Source organism: Drosophila pseudoobscura, chromosome 3 (genome assembly GCF_009870125.1).
Source record: "Drosophila pseudoobscura strain MV-25-SWS-2005 chromosome 3, UCI_Dpse_MV25, whole genome shotgun sequence".
In the NCBI taxonomy this organism is placed as follows: Eukaryota; Metazoa; Arthropoda; class Insecta; order Diptera; family Drosophilidae; genus Drosophila; species Drosophila pseudoobscura.
In genome coordinates, this window is record NC_046680.1 from 7,230,898 (window position 1) to 7,253,171 (window position 22,274).

The 22,274-nt window shown below is 46.6% G+C and overlaps 3 protein-coding genes across 4 annotated transcripts; all 3 read left to right on the forward strand.

Annotated features, from left to right (window-relative positions):
* The first annotated feature begins 1,936 nt into the window (after nucleotides 1-1,936).
* Nucleotides 1,937-2,634, forward strand: LOC26531972 (uncharacterized). The gene is made up of 3 exons (XM_015183844.2): nucleotides 1,937-2,329; nucleotides 2,398-2,536; nucleotides 2,594-2,634. The coding sequence occupies exons 1-2, from the start codon at nucleotides 2,044-2,046 to the stop codon at nucleotides 2,475-2,477; spliced, it is 366 nt and encodes a 121-aa protein (XP_015039330.1). The 5' UTR covers nucleotides 1,937-2,043; the 3' UTR covers nucleotides 2,478-2,536; nucleotides 2,594-2,634.
* On the forward strand, nucleotides 2,398-4,146 carry Gint3 (GDI interacting protein 3). The gene is made up of 4 exons (XM_001360384.4): nucleotides 2,398-2,536; nucleotides 2,594-3,616; nucleotides 3,682-3,830; nucleotides 3,897-4,146. The coding sequence occupies exons 1-4, from the start codon at nucleotides 2,480-2,482 to the stop codon at nucleotides 4,009-4,011; spliced, it is 1,344 nt and encodes a 447-aa protein (XP_001360421.3). The 5' UTR covers nucleotides 2,398-2,479; the 3' UTR covers nucleotides 4,012-4,146.
* A 62-nt stretch (nucleotides 4,147-4,208) lies between these two features.
* Nucleotides 4,209-21,833, forward strand: Ntan1 (N-terminal amidohydrolase 1). Of its 2 annotated transcripts, XM_001360385.4 has the most exons (7): nucleotides 4,209-4,383; nucleotides 19,799-20,178; nucleotides 20,266-20,448; nucleotides 20,506-20,714; nucleotides 20,801-20,962; nucleotides 21,033-21,146; nucleotides 21,517-21,833. In XM_001360385.4, the coding sequence occupies exons 2-7, from the start codon at nucleotides 19,926-19,928 to the stop codon at nucleotides 21,526-21,528; spliced, it is 933 nt and encodes a 310-aa protein (XP_001360422.3). In that variant the 5' UTR covers nucleotides 4,209-4,383; nucleotides 19,799-19,925; the 3' UTR covers nucleotides 21,529-21,833. The 2 variants fall into 2 exon arrangements, with proteins under 2 accessions (XP_001360422.3, XP_015039332.1); XM_015183846.2 differs by lacking the exon at nucleotides 4,209-4,383 and adding an exon at nucleotides 9,438-9,784 and having other exon boundaries at nucleotides 21,033-21,828.
* The last annotated feature ends 441 nt before the right edge of the window (nucleotides 21,834-22,274 follow it).

Here is a 22,274-nt window from a genome sequence, read left to right on the forward strand (position 1 = left end):
CCGTCTTGTGTTCGCTCTTAAGAAACATTTGCGGAATTTTAATTGCGCAAAAAATCGAGAAGCAGACGGCAATTGCAACTGATGCCAGGGAAGGGGGATGGGACATGACGTTGAATGATGGCTTGAAGAGGTTAGGCAGGAGGCGGGAGGCAGGAAGAAGGAGGGGAAGGAGCTGGCCGAGTGAGAAGTGAGAACATATCGCGTGATTGTGATAGATATAATGGCGATGGAGCAGAGCTGGGAGCAGATCATGGGCCCGATAGCATAACCATAACCATAATACGGGGACGTCTGCAATGCCCAACTCTAGCACATTCACCAGCCACGCCTTGGGATCGCTGATTGCGACGAGAACAAGATGATGATGATGATGAGATGATGATGATGATGATAATGATGGGCATGGCAAACAAAAACCAACGGAGCAGAGCAGAACAGCACATTCCAGAGGGATCAGGGGAGAGTATATCTTACACGCTGCTCGAATTATAAGTCGTCGACATTTTGTACTTGCCACAGAGATACGTACATACTCGTACTCCGAGTAGAAGCGCACACAGAAAAATGAGCCAGCATAAATAAACCAAAGCGAAATAGAATAGACATTTGTATCTGTTTTTGTGTCTTCCACTCCCCACGGCCTCCCCCTTTTGGGGTGGTGGTGTAATTGAAGTTGCAGAAAGAAAACCAAAACAGAATAAGAAAAGTATCTTGAGGTCTTCGCGTGGCCAGTGGAGCGCGGGGCATGGCGGCATACGGAAGCCATAAGCTGCAAGAGATTTCTCTTTGGCCCCTGCTCGTGTTTCGGCACTTCTGCTGGCTGTTGAACCCGCCGCACCACTGGAGCGTGATCTGACCTGGCTCTGGATCTGGCTCCCAGGCAGTCATCCAGTCTGCGGACAAATCACTTGCCTTGCCTTGCCCCAAAACGTGCTCAAGGATGCGATCAATAATCAATCGCCATGCGCAAAGAGGAGATGCGAAACGACAACGAAGAGGAAACCGACAAGAAATCGACCAAAATTACAGGAAGCAAAAGCACTTGCCGAAATGACCGAAAATCATTCAATTACGCCCAGAAGCGGACGGGCGACAGCTGGCCCTGCATAAATAATGGGCGGGTCCTTCCCAATAATTACGCAACGAGGCCGGATTAAGCGGAATTCAATAAGGTCAGTCGAAAATGCGGAGATTTATGAGAGGAAGCGAGGGCCCAGCAAGGGCACCGTGAATGACGTCAACCCTGAAGGTGTTTTATTAGACTTACTCCCTCGCCAGCCACATTTAAACTCAACTTTGGCGGCAAGATGTGTGCTTGGTCATTTTTCAACACTAGAACGTGGCCAGTGCTGCCAAGAAATTGTTGTATGGGCCGCACTTATTCAGAGATGGCGCAAAAACAAAGACGGAAAAAGGGGTTTTTCACACTGGCGCTTCCACGGTCAGGTATCGCTTTTGAAATTTACATAAAAATGTAGTTAATATGTAGCACTTGTGTAGTTTTCGTGTATTTGTCATGTACAATAATTAATTATTAAAAATACTTCGGACCTTTTTTGTTTAAACCTTATTTTATAAAAAATCCATTAAAGATAATAACTTAAAATTAGCCAATCTTATAGGAAAGTATTTTATCAATAAGGTAAAATTATATATTTAGGACTGAGGGTCCTATTTGCTCAGTAATATTCAGTCGAATACCAAATTCGGGGAATATGGTTTCCAATCCTCGACGGAGAACAATTAACCCATTGTAAGCCAATGGGGTATTTTAATGATCCAACGAATTAATAAAAAATTAATAATAATTTTAGCGCAGTTCGGGGGAAAGATATCGTGATCTTTTTTTATCCAAAGATGATGGAAAAGAGTAATTATTATTTGTATGATTATTTGCATTATTTTCGGCGGCTTAACTCAAGTGGTTATCCAGTTTAAAGATAGGGGTTTTAATGGGCTTTTCGAATCGTCGATAACTCCAGTATAAACAAAGAAAGAATTTACTTTAATAAAATTGAGATACGTTCAAGGTTCGGCAAGCCAATGAGTATCAACTTATATATACAAACCCTGAACACGACTCTGCAGACCATCGCAACACAAGTGGAGGTATTCGCTGGCGTTGCCCTGAAAGCAGCCGTCAACGTTCGCAGGGAGCTGGAGAGTCTGACCGAGGACTGGCACTGGCAGAACAGCCTAATCGAGTTTACCGACTTGCAGGCCACGTTGCTGAAGGTATTGCTGGTGCTGTTGGCGGGAACGTGTATCCTGAACGCCGGGTCCTGGTCAGTCTACGGCGAAGTCATCACCGAGAAATTTGTCAGGCCAAGTATGAAAAAACCAACTAAATTTTGACACATGCCGCTTTAATAGATAATCTTCTTGGCTACGCTTAAGGTACGCTCAAGGAAATCGAAGAGCTTAAATTGTCTGTCGCCAAATTGAAGTTGCCCAAGGAACACTCTCCCCGAATATAGACATGTCGAAGATCAAGAAGTTCTTTTCGAAGAAGAAGGAGGAGGCGGCGGCGTTTAAAGTATGTTCCATCAAGCCCATTAAGAAACCTCCTAACAGAAAATGATTTACTCTCCAGGTTAAACTAATGGGCAGCTCGATGGGCGAAGGCCACAAATTGAACACCCCCAAGCCGGATGCACCTTCTAGCAGCAACTCTCGGGGTCGTAAGTACGAGGCTTATGTCCCACCCAAGCGCAACGAGCTCAGCAATGAGGCCCGTGCCGCAGCGAATGCCGCACTCTCGCGCATCGACAAGAAGACATCACGGGAGTTCAACACCTCACTGTCGGCAGTCAAGGCTCAGGCCAAGCGAGAACTCGAGGCAGAGCGTCGGCAGAAGGAAGAAGCGTCTGCCAATGTAGAGGTGTCTGCATCCACAGTCAGCACCTTATCCGGCGGGGACAACAGGAACCTGGCGTGTGAAGGTGTCTTCTTCCGCTGCCCGATGGTCAGCGATGAGATTCTACCGAAGAAGGATTGGAAGGTGAAGATCAAGGAGTTCCTATACCAGCAGTTGGAGGAAGGAGATCGCGGTCTAACAGCTTGCCTGATCATCCACAATTGCAATGTGAAAGAGAAGGCTGACGACTGCATAGCAACTCTGGTTCGGTATCTGGAGAACCTCATCACGAACCCGACCGATGAAAAGTTCTTGAAAATACGCATGTCGAACAAGATCTTCAGCGAGAAAGTGCGTTACGTGGAGGGTGCATTGGATGTTTTGCATGCTGCTGGTTTTAGTGAGGTCCAAATCGACGATGAGCCATTCCTCCTCTGGACTAGGGAACAGACTGAACAAGATCTGGACTTGCCCACCCTGGTTGATGGTCTGAAAAACTCAGAGTGCATTCCCCTGGAGCTGGACCGCAACTTGAAAGTGCTGTTGCCATCACAGGCACGACGCGTTGTTCTACCCAATGATTTCTATCGCCTCGCCCCAGAGGAGATCAAGAAGGAGCAGCAACTGCGCTCCGATGCTATCCAACAGGCCCAGATGCTGAGGACGAAGGCCATGCGGGAACGCGAGGAGCAGCGCACTTTGCGCATGTACCGCTACGCACTGGTAAGGGTAAAATTTCCCAATGGCCTCGTCATACAAGTGAGTGATTAAGATGCTGATGAAATCGAGTGAACGGCTAATGCAATCTCATGTATCGTTTCCAGGGCACTTTTAATGTGTACGAGAAAATTTCGGATATTTTTGAATTCGTGCAATCTTGCCTGGCGGATGAGTCACTTGAATTTAATCTGGTGGCCACCAGCGAGGGCAAGTTCGGTGAAGAAGACATGGATAAGACCTTATTCGACTGCAAGTGAGTGCTCTTGTTCCATTTTATCAGTTACATGGTGAAATAAATAAAAATATACTTGTATTTCAGACTCATTCCTAATTCTCTGCTGTTGTTCTGCCCCGAAACGTCCTCATCCGATGGGAATGCCGGGGACGTCAACTACCTGAAGGAGGAGCTCTTCATGCTGGTTCAGTCCATGTAGAAACATCGTCTTCAATTGATCATTAAGCGGCAGCCTTTGAGTTTTACCCTAACTTATATATTTTATCAAGCTCTTGTTATTTATTGCTTTCAAATTTATTATTCAAAGTCAAATATAGGCACACTTTCAAATGAACCGCCCTTGTAAGACTTATTCCAACAGCTGTTTTTGGTATCTTTCGGCTTCCCAGTATTTTTTTGTGGTATTTTCAGCCGAGTTGCTTACAGTCACACTAAGTGCAAAAATAAACAACAAAATTGCAGCTAACAAATAAAAATTAGCCAAAATTATGGTAAAAATGAGCTTTAACAACAAATTGTGAACAAATAGATAGTGTGTACAAATCAGCTTACCCTTTGATGCTATGTAAATGTAAGTATTTCTCTCTTAAAAGTCCAATTATAACGAGCAACAAAAAGAGCGGGCCTGGCCATGCTCTCCAATTGTTTTTTTATTACCCGTTTATGAATCTTTAATGATGGCCTAACGAGACGAATTGTTGGGTGGTAGCTGCTGTCAAGCAATAAATAATCTTTAAACAGCCGCAAAAGAGATATTCCGGCTGGCTGCATAGGAATGAATCCCAATCCCTCTATTCACATGCGGCGGTCTCTGGTGTGGTGGATGTTATGATGTGATGAGTGGCAGCAAATATTGTAATTTACAGCTGTGGACATGCACATTATCGAATTATTGGTCCCACATTCCGTGTGTGTCTGTAATTTGTGCTGGATGAACTACTAATTAGGAACTGCCCATTGCCCCCGTTGATGATGAAGGGCTGTCACAGTCGAGTCGTGCTACTGTTGAGCAAACCAGTTTCCCCTGTACTCGGGATGTGGGTGAGAGTTGCAACTGCAGCGGAAGTTGGGGCAGAGCAGGAGCTGGATCTGCAGTAGTGGCAGCAGGGGCACTGGGCCTCCACAAAACAAACAAACAGTTGAATTTAATGAACCAATTTTGCAGTATCTATCAGAGCGGCATCAGAAACGGTAATCCACAGAGCAGCCAGGAGGAGATGCAGTAAAAGTAGGACTCGGAGGCGGCCGAAGAGTGCACCATTACTAAGCAACCGCCAGAGACTCCAGGCAATTCGGTGTAAATCTCGCTTGATCTTGGGAAAAAGTAAATAGAAAAGCACCAAAATCAAAACTTAATGAATCTTTGCCCGGACCCAGGCCCAGGGCTTAAATTAAGCCCAGCCATCGCGCCAAATCGAAACTTGACTCGACACGCAGGCAGCCAGTCTAGGAGGGGGCTGGCGGAGGCAGGATAGAGGCCCCAATAGTCAAGCAAAGCCATCGCATAAATTGGCCTGCGCCGAGCCAAAAGATTTCATTGTTGCCCATTGCTTATTATGGCCCGGGATCGGATCTAGGCCTTCATTAAACGGCTGGGGCAGCAACTGTAGCTGTAGCTGTGGATGTGGATGTGGTATGGACTGGGCCTGTGTCTGTGCCTGTGTATGGGTCTGGCTCTTGTCCGGGGAGCGAGTGCGTGAGATATGCATTATTTATCTAGCGAAATTTTTCTCATTGCTTGGGCAACTTGTTGCTGGAGGAGCTGGATCCACCGGCCACTTCCTGGTTGCCTGGCCACAGCTGCATCATAGCTACATCCATCCATGATAGCGAAATTCCCAAAATGATACGAATAGTTTGTTTCTGTCGGGCGATAGAGAGAGGGAGAAATATTTGGGACATCTTTAGCCTTACCCGGGGGCTTGGAGGCTGTAACCTGCAACCTGCAACCTGCACGTGCCTGGCTCCGCTCCGCACCACTCCGCTCCGGGCCTGACCTGCTGTGGCCGTGGCCAGGGTCTGCCTGATTGAACGATTGAAAGATCATCACCCGAGAAGCGATCCCGAGAGAGACTGCGAGCAGGATAATGATGATGATGAGGTGCAAATTGCTGCTGCCATGAAATTGCAAATCAACTTTCTGACTCCCGATTGCATTTCATTCTAAATTGTTTACTCAACCCAGCAGCCACATCTCAGGCTCCATCTCCCGGCTTCAGCTCCAGCTTCAGCTTCAGCAGCGTTTGTAAAAATTGCAAATCGAATTTGCCAATTGCTGGGATGCCTCTCTGCTGGCTGATTTGTTTCTGTGGTTGCCACGAACCACAACCACTCACAACAGAAACTCCAACTACAATTTCGAGCACGCCCTTTAACAAGCATTTAGCTTGGGCCGACAAGCTCGTGACCCGCCGCCTCGCTCCCAGCCCCAGTCCCAGTCTCAGTCCCAGCACAAGAGTCAGAGCCAGAGCCACTGCCAGAAAGAACCCTCCCAATCTGCTGGCAAGTTTATGACTGAGCTCGAAATTGAAGTTGAAATCGGTTAGCGGTGGGTTCCCTTTTCCATTTGTTTTTTATCGCTCCACGCAAGCGCCCTGCATTTACATATTTTTGCCTGCATTTGAACTCTGATCTGGTGGCCAGGGGAAGCCGATCCGATCCGATCCAAACCGAACCATACCTGAACGGGATCCGTAACAGCAACAGAAACAGCCCCAGTACTAGCAGTAGTAGTGGCTGTGGAATCACGAGGCAGCTGTGCACCAAACGGAAATACTTCCCCTGTGACGAAGAAAAGCAAACAACAAGCAACTATAATTAAGGCTTTTTGCTTTAATTAACACTTTTGAACTCGAGCAATGGCTGTTTATAGGAACAGAAAAGGGAAATGTCTTCTGAAACTCGAAGATGCGATACACTTTCAACAAATACGATGATCTTTTGGGGAGAACACTTCCTGATCGGTTAGGAATAGTAAAAAGAATCAGTAATGGAATGGAAAGAGTGGGAAAACTATTCCCACCATTAAAAGTTATGGTTTTTAGAATGGATCAATCAATAGGCATCCATCCCCACCGATCTCTTATTCACGTTACCCTTTCCTCAAGTGTATCATAATTTGCAATCCAATAAGAACTTCCGGTCCATTCGGCGAATGTTTTATGAATGAAAATCTTGTCGCATCGAGGACCCGCTCCCGCAACCCGACCTCTGTCCATCGCTGGCGATCGTCACGCTCATGGCCAATTAGTGCAATCAACTGGAAGCAGCGATGGATGGATAGGGTGCCATGGGGTTGGGTTTGCTCAGGCCTCGGCCTAGACAATTGCTATGGAAATCTTACAGAGTTCACAAAACATGATAAGATTAATTGACTGGGTCTCCCTTCGATCAAGGAACTTCCCCTCTTAGATTTGTGAGCTTACAATGGAGGTGGTATATACATACTCGTATATGATATATGTAGAAGAACAGAGACTTAAGCAAGTTCTTTAGAATGGGATTTATCAAAGGAAGTAATTTACGTATTACTTCTATCTAAAATCTAAAACAACCTATTTCAACCACGGGAATATTACGTATTGATTGATGCCCGACTCGAGGTTTCTCTGATATGGGTTTAATGTTGTAGTTATTGTTTTTGAAGTGCTCCCAAATTCCAGAAGCCTGCCCACCGCTCGTTTAAAGTGTTCCAGTGAATGCAGTTCAATTATTTCGAAAGCCAAGTTGGGATTTAATAAACTATCCATCTATCTATCGATTGGCTTACCCAACCCCCTAATCGCAACCCTCCACCCCTGTCAGCCGACTCTCCTAAACTCTCCATTTGATATAACAGCGTGCAGTCAATTTCAAATACATTTGCAATTTGTCAAATTTTGGTAGCCGTTGCCAAGATAAATTAATTTCGGCATCGATTTGATCGCTTGTCTCTGGTCATTTTGCATGGACCATGGACCAGCTGCTGGATGGGGGGATTCTCAGAGGGGGGGAGGTGGAGGAGGAGGAGGAGGAGAGACCATGTTAGCCACAAGCCAACATGGCTTTGCTCATTGTAAATGTGCTTTAATGACCACCGGTCAGCAAATCTCATTTTTTGTCGTCGCTTGGACGCCAAGAGACCGCATGCTGGCTCACACACACACACACTAGCAGTGTGAGAGAGAGAGAGCTATAGCGCGTTCGAAAGAGAGAGAAAGATAGTCGGGTTTGGCAAACATCTCTTGTACCTGCAAACGTTCATCCCCGCCCCCTGTCCACCTCCCTGGCCAAAATAATGACCAGTGTCCACATGGTGCAAAATTAGACATATTTTCTTCTTACTTGGGGGCATCGCAGCATCCCTCAGCTTACCCCACTCCCTCCCCCCACCCCACCATCACTCTCTGTGTGGCTCCTTCGGTTCACCTTTTGCATTTTCAACACCAAAAAGTTTTACATTCGGATTTTCCACAACTGCCAAGAAAAATGGCATTACAAATTGGGGGACATTTGTCTAATTAAATCCCTGCCTGCTCCAATAACGAGAGCTTAGATTACAATCTCACAGCGGTGCGTAATGGCTTTTGTGCTTGCAGGGGGAGGGATGGTGGGGAAACCGGATGGGAGGTTGCAATTTGTGGGAAATTGATAGAACGACAGAGAGAGCCAGATAGAGATTCCGGGTAAAGGATTGCTCCAGTTTGATGCGTACTATTCCGAGATCCTATTAGTGTAATCCAGTTAGGGAAACCAAGGAAACACTTTAAGAAACTTCATGATTTTCATGAATATCTTCCTGAAATGCAGCAAAAGAATAACTAATTGACTACTGAATTGTCATATTTTATTAAAAGTAGTTCCAGAATGATTAACCAAAATGATTTCATCAATAATTCCCACTAATTTGGTCAAATTCAGAGATAGTAACCCTTAAAACTAGCGCCATCTGAACACCCTGTGTCCCTTTTTATCCACTATTTCTATAGAGACCCTCAAGTGGCCAGCATTTGAGTGGCGCTCAAGATAGGGGCAAGCACTAGCTGCATTTGTTGTACATAAAACGCTGGCCACTGACCAATTAGAGGAGCAACCGAGTCCAGCCAACGGAGGCGAGTGACCACCAGCTGCAACAACAAACGGGGACACAAGCAACAGTGGACCTGCATGTAATAGAATTAAACTAAAATCAAATAATCATCAGACGGCTTTCACTCAATCCCCACTCGAGACTCGACTCGGACTGCTTCGCACTTGCACTCCACTCAAGTGCGGTTGACTCGACTCCTCCACTCAACTGATAAGAACACGTGTTGCTTCAGTCGCCATCTCGGTCGCACCGCCTGGTGCTGGGGCCCTGCGGGGCCCCAAGGAGTTGCCAGAGAATGCGGGCCCCAAAACAAACTCAAAAGAGCCGAAGCCGAAGCCAAAGCGAAAAACACGATGTGGCAACCACGACACGAGACCACATCGTCGTCGTCGCATCGCTGCAGCGTCGCAACGGGGTCCAATTAGGTGGCCGGCAGCAAATCATGCGCTCTCTGTCTCGCCTCAACAGGCTGTCCTAAGGCCCTGGCGCTGGCGCTGCTCTCCTCTGTTTCGCCTCTGACGACGCCCGTCCACTCGAGTCTTCGACTTCGACTTGGACTCGGGCTCAGACCCCAACTCAGTCTCAGTCTCATTCTCAAGTCCGGTTTTTCAGGGGAACGACGTACAGCGCGTACCGCTTCGCGCTATTTTCAGTGCAGTTTTTGGTGTGTGTTCCCCTTTAGAAAAATATATCTCGAGAGTGTATTTATGAGAAAACTACAATAAAACACGCACGACAACAAAAAAAGGAGAAATTATATTACACAAAAATAATTCCACTCTAAAAACAAAAGCCAAAAGTAGCCGACGGCCAAGTGAATATTGTGTGGGAATATTAACAATTTGAGAAATAAATATCAACGCAAGATCCGAATTCCAAGTGCAGTGAACGATTACGATTCAGTGTAAGTTCTTTAAAAGATAACACACTCTCCCCATAGAACACCATCCCCCAGATATGGCCACAGACCCCTTCCTCCCAATATAGCAACTAAAACGAAAGTGAGTTGAGAGTCTATTGCCGTCCTTGTTCTTGTCCATTCTATGATCTGATTTCGAAAACACTCTGCTCTGTAGCGCGTCTAAAAAGTCATCCTCCTTATCGCACGGAGGAATGCTCGGAGATCGTTAAAATTTATGTGCTGCTTGAGGAACCGAACAGAACTGATCTGAACAGAACTGAACAGATCCGAGCAGCGCGGCGAACTGATAAGAAAATGATTATTCTTTAGAAATATGTACATATCAGAAATCTATATTCTATATTCTGCTGAATACCCATTCAGCAGGGGAGGCAGCAATCGCTGGCTGCCCCCGGCCGGGGGCTTTCCCATCTTATCTGCGGCGATTTTCTTTCCCGATTTTCTTGCCCAAGTGCCTCGAAATTAATAACTTTAGTCGAAAGAGTTGGCAGAAAGCACAGAGAGCGTTGGCACAGCGAAATCATGTTCGAGTGATTAAATTAATTAATGATATAGACACTGCGCAATAGTGTCCACGCAACCGAAGGCCGCAGAAGGAGGATCCGCCGTCTGCCGCCTGCCGCCTGCCGCCTGCAGTCTGTGGGTCCTGCAGCGAGCAACGCCACATGATGCGGATCGTTGGATCGTTGGATCGTTGGATCGTTGGATCGGTGGATCGGTCGATGGTTCTGCAGAGGCGAGCAGATCGTTGTCTTAACTTGTCGTACACGATGTCTTATACGTGTAGCAACAATTTATTTCTTTGGTCAATGCATCGATCCCAACGAATCGAAGATCATGGCAGCGCTTGGGTCTGTGCTATTCTGGGTCTCGGGCTCTTTTACTATCCTTGGCGATCAATCAAGCCCTGCTGGAAGATGATCAATATTAGCCGGTCTAAAAATAATATGGGCCCTGGACTATCTTTATCGTTGATTGAGAATCGCTGGAAGGAGGGAGGATTCGATTGCTTGTGGCAGATGAAATTTGAAATTTATAAAACTGATAATAGCGAACTTTATTCGCCTTTGTTTTGGTTTTTTCGTACAAATGAAATGTATATAATCATGTATAGTATATCAAAACTGATAATTCCCGTGTGCATATATGTATACAGTCGCAGTATGAGTCAGTTCTGTCAGATCTGTTGGGTTTCTGTAGAGTCCGGGGCTGTCTGAACATCGCATTCGGCTTGGCTTTTTGGTCGGTTAGGATTTTACGACTTGTGTAATTAGTTTTTCTTTCGAAGATCTTTTATGGCGCTTACAGACCAGACGTCTATCTCTTGCCACATCCAACTCTCTCTCTTTGCACCATTTTACATCCCAAAAACAAGAAGATGTCATTAAAAATTAGAGTAACTGTTTTTTCCCCCACTAATATGTGTGTCCAAAGTGCTAATTGAAGGCAACTCCGGCTCTGACTCCGGCTCTCACAGCAGCCAGCCAGAGCGGCGGCTGAGGCTGGGACTCAAGCTGCCTCTTCAGCCAAGTCAAGGGTTAAAGTTCTCTTAGTTTTGTGTGTGATTTTGTTAATAGTCAGGCAAAAGATGGAGATGGAGATACAGATGGATCCACAGTTGGGGCTGTGGCTGTTGCTGTGGCTGGCTCTGACTGACGACAAGTGCCTACACCTCTTTCGAGTAAACTGTCAAAGTGTAGACTCTGTTGCCCAACCATGTTTACAGCCGTCGATGCTGAATTAATTAAACTAACTCTGGGAGGCACTGCACTGGCTCTGTTTTAGAGGGTTATAGGGGGCCCCCCACTGACTGACAGACAGCTGCTGTGGGGAGGGGGAGTGCACCCCAATTTGTACGTGTACTCTTTGAAATTGGTCAGTGTAACCTGAGGACAATGACTTGGACCGACCGGCCAGCACTGGCCCTGTCTTTGGCCCTGGCCTCTCTCGTCAGTTGTCCCTATGCACAAGCACAAGAAAAGGACATAATTGCTGCCATAGATTCTCGGGAGGAGTTGAAAGGTTGCAGCCACAGAAAAGACCTTCGCAGAGGACTTGAGCCACAGGGGAATCCTACGAGGGAGGAGCTACACACGGTGGAGTTGTGTATGCAGTCGCTTGGAAATGCCGTGTTCACTAATCTATTTCAATTTCATAGCCATCTCATTTGCCCAGCATTTTAATTTCCTCCTGCGGCTCCGCTCCTCCGTTGGTTGGGGAGGTCAGAGATGTTCTAAAGCTTCCGAGCGCTCCCCTCCCCATCCCCAACCCCAAGCACATTGTGGGTCTGTCTATTGATTGGAATATTCATTGAATAGTTTTTAAGCTGATTTATATGCTATTGTGGCAGCTTGTGTGTGTGGCTGCTGTCGATTTAATAAATATTTAATTTCAACTCTGCCTGTCTGACTCCTGCTGCTGCTCCTGCTCCTGCCCCCGGTTGGCTCTTAAATCCACACATAAAAGATTCAATCAACGGAAAGGGGACTCTGAGGAGTCCAAGGAGCAGCCGGTGCCAGCTGGATGATGATGTTGCTGGTGGCTTCATTCAGGTATTAATAATAATAACGAACAACGAATGGATTATTCTGAGCTGCTGGGACATCGTAATTTGCAAAATGTGCAATCGCTTCCTATAAATCAAGGCAGAGACACACACACACACACAGAGAGAGAGAGAGAGGGAGAGAGCTCTCTGCGGAAATCTATTCAGATCCCATCAGAGAGAAGGGGGGGAGCGAACCTCCGAGCCCGAGCGATGAATGCCAAACTATATATATATATATATTTCACCTGGCCGAATCATAAAAGTTCTTTTGTCAGACTCCATCGCCTTGTGCACCCAATAGCAAGCCAAAGAGAGCTGCAGCGACGTCAACTGCTATCAATCTCAGGTGAAATGGAGCTGCGTCCGTCCGCCAGCCATTAGATGATCCCAAACCCAGTCACAGCATACCCTGTGCTCCAGCCAAGCCAAGCCAGCCTAGCCAGCCAGCCAGCCAGCCATGCCATGCCATCCAATCCCAGCCAGTTCCAGGCCCGCCGCTCAAAGGAAAGCGCCCGTCGCAATAGATCGCACATTGCAGATAGAGGCGTGCCTGCCACTCCAACTCCACAGCATCGTGGAGGGATTAGTCCATAGCGAAGGATGAATACTCTATGGAAAACTATATGCTGGCTATTCGAAGTAGAGTATTCCATTGCTAAATGGTTCCTAGTACCGAATACTTGATCATACATTAATCTTCAAGATGTGAGAACTTTGATCATAGTAGCTGCTAGCACAGATTGAAGAGGAGACAGTTTCAGGTGCTCGAATCTTCTTGAAAATGGAGACCTCAGGCTCTCCACAACTCCCATTCTACCCCACCCATTGTAGGGTATACAAAAGGCAAAGCCAAACAATGCGCTGCAATTTCTGGCCACAAAGGATGAACGTAGCGCGTATGCGGAGCAGTGTGGAGTCGGATCGGAGCCGGGCTCCGAGCAGAGTCGGGGACAGAGCAGAGGCTGGGCCAGAGACGGAGCTGCGGCTGCGGCTGCGGAGCTGGAGCTGGAGTCGCACATTCGGCGAGCGCCTTCAGCAGTTGTTATAAATTATAGTGCCGCATGCGGAATGAATGCCCAAGATCAAACCGGTGGGCACACACGCGCACGCGGGCGGGTGGAAGGCGGCGGTGGGGGTGGGGAGCAGGGCCGATTGGGCGGCTGGGCGGCTATAAAAACAAACCTCCGCCCCCGCACGTAGCCAGTTCTGGCTGTGGCTCGTTGCCTGTTGCGCGGTGCCAGTGCCAGTGCCAGTGCCACAAAATATTTAACAGTGTACCGCTATAAAATTTGGTATTCCAAGACGGGACCAAGACGAGATGCCGCCACCACCACCAGCACAGCCGCTGCCTTGCTCCGGCGTTGCAGTGGTGCAGCGATGCAGTGGTTATACTGCCATTACCATTACCACGTTGTAGGCATGTTGTAAATGCCAGCCGATTGCTGTGGACTTTTGTCGTTTCAGGCTGTTGTTTGTGGCAGTTGCTCTGTTTGTGTGTGTGTGTGTTTGTGTGTGTCTTTTGGCCATAAAAACAGAAATGAGCCCACAGAAAACATGGCGAATTGCGCTAGCTGAAATTCTCCACTGTCGGCGCATCAGACACCCGACCACAGTGGATAATTTTTCGACTCTAACTCTCAAGAAATTGGGTTTGGGGAATATTTGAATCATACAAAATATTTTAGTAAGATCGCTCGACAGTGAAATGGAAGGTCCTTAAGGTTATGATTTGTTTTGATGGAGAATAATTGAAGAGAAAGAAATTTCAAGCCTCCTTGAAATTTCCACTTAAGCACTTTCATTATGTTACTGATTCAAGAGACTTTTGAGAGTTTTCCTTTCAAAAATTACCTTGAAATCGTTGTACAGCAACTATTTAAATTATTTAATTTAATAAATTTAATATTTAATATTTTTTAATATTTAATAAATAAATTCTTTTATGGCTTGTTCTTGTTACCCACTGTTTCCAATATTCCGATATATTCTTCGACTCAAAAAGATGCAAAAACAAATTACATGTCGCTTGCGTGACTATAGTCTCGCCACTAGGGTGTAGTTGTTTATTGGACTGCTATCAAATTAAAAAAGCGATCCCACCCCTGAATTAGATTGTACCAGTGTCATGCCTCCACCGATGCTGATTCAGCGTAAAAATCTAATTTCGATTCCGATATATTCCGGCTCTATATAATATCGGCTGATTCAGCTCGCATAAGTAAAAAAATGATATATGTATCAAAAGTCTCAGCGCACTTTTCACAGAAATCAACATTGGATTAAGGGTTAATTTCGCAGCTCGACTAGTGGGCTCGTAAAAGTGAAACAAGTTTAACGCAGAGTAGCTCAGACTTTGGCTTTTCGCAAATGCAATGCCCCGCCGACTGCGAGTTTATTTGATGAGCGAGAGGCGCAACTGCGGGCCGACACAGCCCACGCGGTGCCGGAGGAGAGGACAAACAAAGTGCCGCAGTTGTCAAGCTTCAGAGGCGGAGGCAGAGCCAGAGGCAGAGGCAGAGGCACCGTAAACAGAAACAACTACTCGTACTACAGAAAGATACCCGTCTCCGTCTCCGTCTCCGACTCTGACTTTGGCTCTGGCTCTGGCTCTGTGCTATGCTAATTACTGGACATGACGGCAGCGCAACGCTTTTGGAATCCCATCCCATCCATGTGAACAAAAGGCGCAAACGTTTACGCACACTCCGAGTCGCAGTCGAAGTTTCAGTCACAGTCGCAGTCCGGACTCGCATTTGCATTTGCATAAGCAGCCATAAAAACAAAACAAAAATAGGGGAAAACGAACAGTCAGAGGAACAGAGTCGGAGGCAGAGTCGGAGGCAACTTAGCAGATACTACACGACAGCAACAGCCGATCCGGGGACTCTGCTATGGGACCTACGACTCAGTGAGAATTCCCCTTTCTTGGTGTCTGAGCTGTGTCTCTTTGGTGTGAAGAGAAATTTCCTTTTTGGTGGGATCTGTGAATTATTTCAATGTGAAACTCAAGGATCATTAAATGGTTAATATGCATGTCCTGGCTGTTGTAATAGCTAACCCCGTGATATGGGAACTACCCAGATCTTAGATCTTATTCAATATAAGTATGTAGAGATCAAGTCATTGTCAGTGGGGAACGCTTCTTTTAGACTCTCTTGATATATCAAAGGATTGTTTGCTATGTAGTTCTTCCTCTACGATCATTATTCTCCTCAAAGTTCTTTACCGTTTCCACCATCTGACACTCCGTCAAATGATTGACAGCAAAGTAGTTCCAGTTATTTCTCTGGATTTCTAATTGAATGAGGCGATGACAGTACGTGTATAATGAACCCCACTATATGCGGCCGCCAGCATCATTAATCATTAACTGGATGAAATGGAATTATGCGAAGAACAGGAGAGAAGCGGAGAAGTGGAAGCAGAATGGAATTGCTGATTTGAAAACACCGAACCGCAGGGAGCACGACGAGCCGAGCAGCAATTCTAATTAGAGCTATTCAACAGATCTCCAACTTCAGACTCGGTCTTTGGTCATCTGTGGTCTCTGGACCATATACGAGTATGCCATCTACCGCTGGATGGAGACTGGTCTAGACCCAGAAAAAAGTAATACAACACGACAAAACATGGCCGTAAAAATGTCAACTTCCATTCGGTTTGTCTCTTCTGGCTGATTTTGGCATCCCAAAACGTTGTAACCGCCAGAGAGGAACACGAATCCGACTGGGGATCGGGGACAGGGGACAGGGGACCAGGGTCTGGAGATCCCATCCCTCTCTCGCGATGTAAACTTTCGTTTTTTGCTTTTTGTGACCATTTTTGGGGAGGTGAGGCCCGTAAGAGGGGTGATGTGATGGAGCGCTGAAGGTAGCCCACAGACTCACGATATTTGCGTGCCAGAGCGAAATTGTGTGGAAGTCAATTGGCAGTCACGTTCAGTTGCCCTGGACCTGGTCCACAGCCAAACTTCCTCTCCATTCGGGCCAAATTAAATTGTCAGTACAGGCAAGAGAAGCCATTGGCAATGGCAATGGCTGTGGCTGTGGCTGTATCTGTGGCTCAAGGAACAACTAGCCTCATAGAGTTATCTTTCGATTAACAAACGATTGAAATTAATTTTCCAATATTTCCGCATCCCCCGTCCGTATTTTATGGCCATGAAATGTGTGGAAAACAATGACAACTGCAACAACTGCCACAATTGGAGTCACAACCACAGCAGCAGCAGCAGCAGCAGCCACAGCCACTGACAGCAACAACAGCAACTGGAGGAGGACCAAACGAAAATCACGAACCCGGAAGAGGGCTTTAACGTCGGAGGAGGCTTCAGTTATACCCAGATCCAACTGTCTCCCGCTCCCTGTACCTCTTCTGTGTCACATGTTGCTGTTGCTGTTGCTTGCTGCTTGTTGCTGTTGCCGTTTGCCGTGGCTTTACTGCCTGCAATTTCTTCATTTCGGCCGCCCACCGAAGCCGAAATTTCTGTTGAAGATCAACCCAGAACCGGTCGTCATTGTTGCTGTTATCATACCCTTTTAGAGGGCATTTTATCTCTGGCCAAAAGCTTCGCCCGAAACCTTTTAGATCTGGATTACTCTAACAGATCCATCGAAGGGAAATAGCGATTCTGTAAATGTAAAATCAACTCATATTTAAACGAAAGAAGATAGAAATCCACTGTAAGCTTCTTGATCCGTTTATTGTATCATTGCCTTCCGCAATCCTTTTAAATTATACCAAAATCGGCCCCGTATTCCCCATGGAAAGAGCATCCAATGCTTTGGCTTGTGAGATCTTGGCTTCATTTCTTGTTTTCGTGCTGAAATTTGTTCGCGCTTGTTGACAATTGTGTCGTGTAAGGGCTGCCCTCGACCGGCCGACGACCGACTGCCAAAAGAATTTGAAATGTGCAGCAAGCGTGTTGCAGCCAGAAATGGACAGCAACCGCAACGAAGAGACAAAGACCTGGACATGGACACTTTAGAGTCGAGCCAACGGCAGCCAAACGATGGACTCCAGGGTGTAAATTACATTACAAGGAGAGCCGAGAAGCCGAGAAGCCGAGACGAGTTTCTTTGACTGGTAGTGTCTCTCTGCCCGTTCAAAGTGGAAGCTGCAGCAGCCAGTTGCACTCGTCAAAATTGCCATCAATCATTCTGCCGCAGCCGCTGCCGCTGTTGCTGGCCCCAAGAATGCCGGACAAGTAGAAAAATGGAACCTGTTTGGCCAGGCACTGGCTATCAGTGTTAAATCTACAAGATCATTTTCCCTACAAACCCATAATTTGTGATTGTTACACGGCCTGTAGCGAACCGAACCGAACCAAACCGTAACGAGGTCCGAGAGCCAGTCGTTCTCTTAATAGACTCGTCGACAGCCTAATGAATTGAAGCGTTTCTGATGGCCTTGTTGGCCACGTCTACGTCCACGTCCACGTCCACGTCGCAGGCTGCCATCGATCACATCACTGTGGGGACTGCACTTTGGTTCTGTTCTGGTTCCCCCCAGCAATACATATATTCTCTTCGGTGACGAACCACGAGAGCAGTACCTCCATCAGTCCATCAGGTTTTTGGGCCTATCAATTGGAGAGAATCTCGCACGATGTGACTGAATGACTGACTGGCAAGACCGCCCGTAAAGCCAGAGTCAGCGAATAGTTTTAGGTCTTTTGATTAGTAATCAGTAGGGAAACTCGGTCATCCGCAGTCTCACCTATATAGTACAGGGATCTCCATTGAGATCTTCTGGCTCAAACCATTTCCATTCTCGTTCGTTCTCCTTTGGCTTCGCTTAGTAGAGAGCTCTGTTGCTGGGGCTGTTGTGTCTGTGCCTTTGCCTGTGCCTGTGCCTGCGCCTATCGCCAACTGTCATCATTTTCAAATTATTTCTCGTTGAATATCTAATCAAGATTCATGCATGATCGCGGCTAAATTGCTTCCAGGCAAGACCAAGACACATAGACGGCCACAGCATAACAATTGCCGGTGGACGGTAACGGGGACCCTGAACCTGGTCCTGGTTTGGTTTTGTTTTTGGTTTTAGTTTTGGTTCTGGTCCAGGTCTAGGGTCTAGGCAATCCAACATCCACCAGGGAACGGGCACAACATTTGCACAGAGGAGGCTGCTCGCTTCTCCAGCCTTTTGCTGTTTGATTTTTCTTTTTTCCACCAACTTTTCCATTGTTTTCCGCCCCGAGCAGGTTAATAGTGTTGTTTTCTGGCTGCGGATTTCAAAAGGCTTTTATTTTGTATTTTTTTTTTTTTTGGGTAGGAAGACAGCAACGAATTCTGCATCAGAAATTAGCTACGACAATTGTTCGAGACAACTTTTCGCCCATGTAATCGCTTATGTCTCTCGGCTGTGCATTTGTTGATTCAGTGATACTCGTACCCGTACTCGTACTCGTACTCGTACTCGTATATGGGCATACTCGTACTTGAACTTTAGCTTTGTCTTTATTTTACTTAATTGAAACTAGCCAGACCCTGTAGACTCTGTAGGTAAATAATTCAATTACACACGAGGCTCTGACTCAGATCGAATCCCCCGCGGGGGACATTCCGTGCCCCATTCCCCATGCCCAAGGAGAATGCAGTTGCAGTGAGGCGCGTAGCCACAGGGTGCCTCTGGGCTCGTTTAAGTATTATTAAATTATATGAAATTCGTTGTTCATTTGGTGGTTAATTCGCTGTCGCTGTCGCTGTCGTTGCCACTTAATTGTTATTAACTTTCGTGTGACATCTGTGACTTCTCCCAACGCCGCTCCACAAAGTGTTTGCCTCAATTGACGCCCATGTGGGGTGGTGTCGTATCACTCGTAAATTGATGACCCAAAATGGCCTTCTAATTGTTTTATTAGATTTCCACAGGCCACGAGCCAGCAGCATCAAGTCGCTGTTTTGTTCTTGCCGGAATGAATCCCTTTTTGGGGCAACGCCTCTGCCCTGGCCAGAGAACCAATTTCAGGGAGTCCATTGTTGCACGCACCAGCACGGCCGAAAGGGAGGAAATCGAATCAGCAGATATACAAACACTCAGCCGCAGGGCCCCAGACTTTTGACATTTTTATTTGTGTGCCAAAGAACTTGTAAAATTTACGAGCCAACGAAGGGCGACGGGGTGTGATCGAGGAAGGATTGGTGGAGGAGCACCACAGTAACCATATTTTTTAGCACCGCCGCATGAAATTATTATCAAACATGCAAATCTTCTCCTCCTGCTCGGTGCTCTTGCTCTGTGTGGTTGCGGGCATCGTAAATTGATTTTTATGCTGCTTCTGTTGTAGTCCGAGATGGTCAGAGCCTTTTCCTCTGCCTCTGCGTCTGCCCCTGCCCCTGCCCATCCCTAGTAGTAGTAGGAGTCCATTCTTCCGTTGGGTTCTCAGTCAAAATATTCTGTTTCACATCATTCCATTCTACATTTTGTTCTGTCTGCCGTTGCAGTCGCCTGCTACTTGTCTTGTTGAAGACCAACGCCGCCAAGTAATTGAAATTGAAGACCGGCCAAAGCTCGGGAGGAACAGGAGAGAGTGAGAGAGAGAGAGAGAGAGATAGAGACAGCGGAGCCAGGATGGTCCTAGTGCTGAATGGCGTGCTGCAGGATGATTGCCCGATGGACACCAACAGCCTGTTCCTGCAGCATCCCGTCTACCGAGATTATGCCCAGCAGTTGCACTCGATACAGGCCAAGTCCGTGGGTCCCGTGGGTCTGCTCTATGTCGGGCAGCGGGAGCTAGCCGCCTCTGCCCCGCACGACAAGAACGTCAACATCATTGGCGCCGACGATGCCACAACCTGTATTATTGTTGTCGTGAGGCACTCGGGTATGTTGCACCCATAAATTGGCTTAGTTTGCCTCGTTAACCCTGCTTACCTTCGCATCTGCCCTAACGCATCTCATTCCATTGCAGGATCTGGGGCCGTGGCTTTGGCCCACTTTGATGGAAGCGGTGTGGACGAGGCTGTCTGCACCATGGTCTCCCGGGTGCAGGAGTTGGCCCTTGGCTATCCCGAAGGACGCATCGAGTTGCAGCTGATTGGTGGCTATCGGGACTCGAAGGGTTACGGCGAAGATGTCTTCTATAGCATTATGCGTGAGTGGCAGTGGCAGCAGCAGCAGGTGGCAGGCTCTAAATGCAATCTTCTTCCAGAATCATTCCACAATCATCACCTCGAGATCGATTTGACGCAGGCCTGCGTGGGCGAGCTGAATACCATGCTGCGTGGCGAGATCAATTGCCCCATCATTTATGGCGTGGGCGTGAACATCAAGACTGGTGAGATCTTTCCGGCCAGCTTCCCAGACCGAGGCCCCGACCGGGAGCTGCGCGATGCTCGCATCTTCATGGGTGCGCAGTCGGTAAGCGATTCGAATCGGAATACAAAATCACCACGGAGTTGTCACCTGACCAACACTACAACTACTCTCCTCCACTGGCATTTCAGGTTCTGGATGTGTACGACTCCACGCTGGGAATGCTGCGCATCGGCCCCTTCAACTATGATCCACTGCGCGGCGCCGACTTGTGGCTATCCCAGACGGATGAGTTTCTGCTGCAGCATTTGTCCTCCAGCCCCGATGTGGAGCCGCCACACTTTGCGCCCCAGGTGCGTGCTTGCGTGTGTTGCCCCCCGCAGGGAGTGAGGCGATCTAATTGCTTTACTCATTTCATTTCAGACGCGTGCCACCATCAAATTCATACAGGAGAACCAGTTTCCCGCTGTCACCGTCTTCAGGGACAATCGACCGCGCTACTTTCGGCGCGACGATGCCACGGGGTGCTGGGCTCTGGTTAGATATTAAAGCTTAATTTAGTGTTTAGTTGTTACGCAAGTAGTTGAAAGAAACGTCATGGACAGTTGCCAATGGCAGATGTCAATGTTGGTGCATGTGTTAATCGTCGTTACCATTTGCAGTGCCACCCCACACCCCTGCTACCCTTCGCATATAATTTCCACTTGATTGTGGTTCTGCTCTACTCCAGCTTACTTTTGTTTGAATTTAATCGTTGAGTTAATTGTATTTGGCTGTAATTATAATCGATACTGATAATCCCTGCAGCACAGCACCCAATTATTTATAACTCAATTAGATTAGCAATTGCGATGAGTGCCGACATTGCTTGTTGTATGTATCTCAAATAATCTCTCTCTTCAATTAGATTCAAGAGTGAGTTCGGATGTGAGGACCCTTTGGGACGCGCCTTAGTAATGGATCTGAACGTAAAAACGAAAAATGATAATATAATTTGTGTATATGCTGCATAGTACTATATGCATGTGACCACAATTAACAAATCTTATTAATATTTAAAAGAGATTCTTAGCAAAATATATACAAACTACACATACACAAAAAATGTAAACGAAACAATTTCAAATGCAATCATTTTTAGTTGTAACTGTAAACTGTAATCAAACGTGTAAGAAATATAGAAATGGCTTGGCTATAAATACATACATATACCACGAAAGTAAATAATTGGTTTTCATTGAACAAATTGGAATTAATGCAGGATTCATTTTTTGACTTGCTTCAATATGAACTGCTTCAACTGCCAGTTGGTATTGTCGCGAAAAGTTGATGGTCACACTGACTGCTGACAAGTAGTATTTTTTCTTGGGAGTTGAGTGTTGTGACAAAAGGTGACCGTTTACTGTATTTTTTAGGTCAAAATTGGACAGGCGGTATATTTACGGTATATCGGTATATAATGGTATATTTTGTAAATTTCATCAATCTATTAAATTTAATTTTCAACGGTATATAGAAATCCAATAAAATCAAATATTTAGAATAGATCAGTCAAGTGGAAAATAGATTCATTAATTGTATAAAATTATGTGCGCATAGCTGGGCGTTTTTTCTAGCTAGTAATATTCGACGGAATATCAAAAACGAGGAATATGTTAAATAGAA

Coding starts and splice junctions, on each gene's coding strand:
- Gint3 (XM_001360384.4), top strand. CDS start 2,480: ATGTCGAAGATCAAGAAGTTCTTTTCGAAGAAGAAGGAGGAGGCGGCG. Junction 2,537..2,593: donor AGGAGGCGGCGGCGTTTAAA/GTATGTTCCATC, acceptor TTTACTCTCCAG/GTTAAACTAATGGGCAGCTC. Junction 3,831..3,896: donor AAGACCTTATTCGACTGCAA/GTGAGTGCTCTT, acceptor CTTGTATTTCAG/ACTCATTCCTAATTCTCTGC.
- LOC26531972 (XM_015183844.2), top strand. CDS start 2,044: ATGAGTATCAACTTATATATACAAACCCTGAACACGACTCTGCAGACC. Junction 2,330..2,397: donor CGAGAAATTTGTCAGGCCAA/GTATGAAAAAAC, acceptor GCTACGCTTAAG/GTACGCTCAAGGAAATCGAA.
- Ntan1 (XM_001360385.4), top strand. CDS start 19,926: ATGGTCCTAGTGCTGAATGGCGTGCTGCAGGATGATTGCCCGATGGAC. Junction 20,179..20,265: donor TGTTGTCGTGAGGCACTCGG/GTATGTTGCACC, acceptor ATTCCATTGCAG/GATCTGGGGCCGTGGCTTTG. Junction 20,715..20,800: donor TCTTCATGGGTGCGCAGTCG/GTAAGCGATTCG, acceptor CTGGCATTTCAG/GTTCTGGATGTGTACGACTC.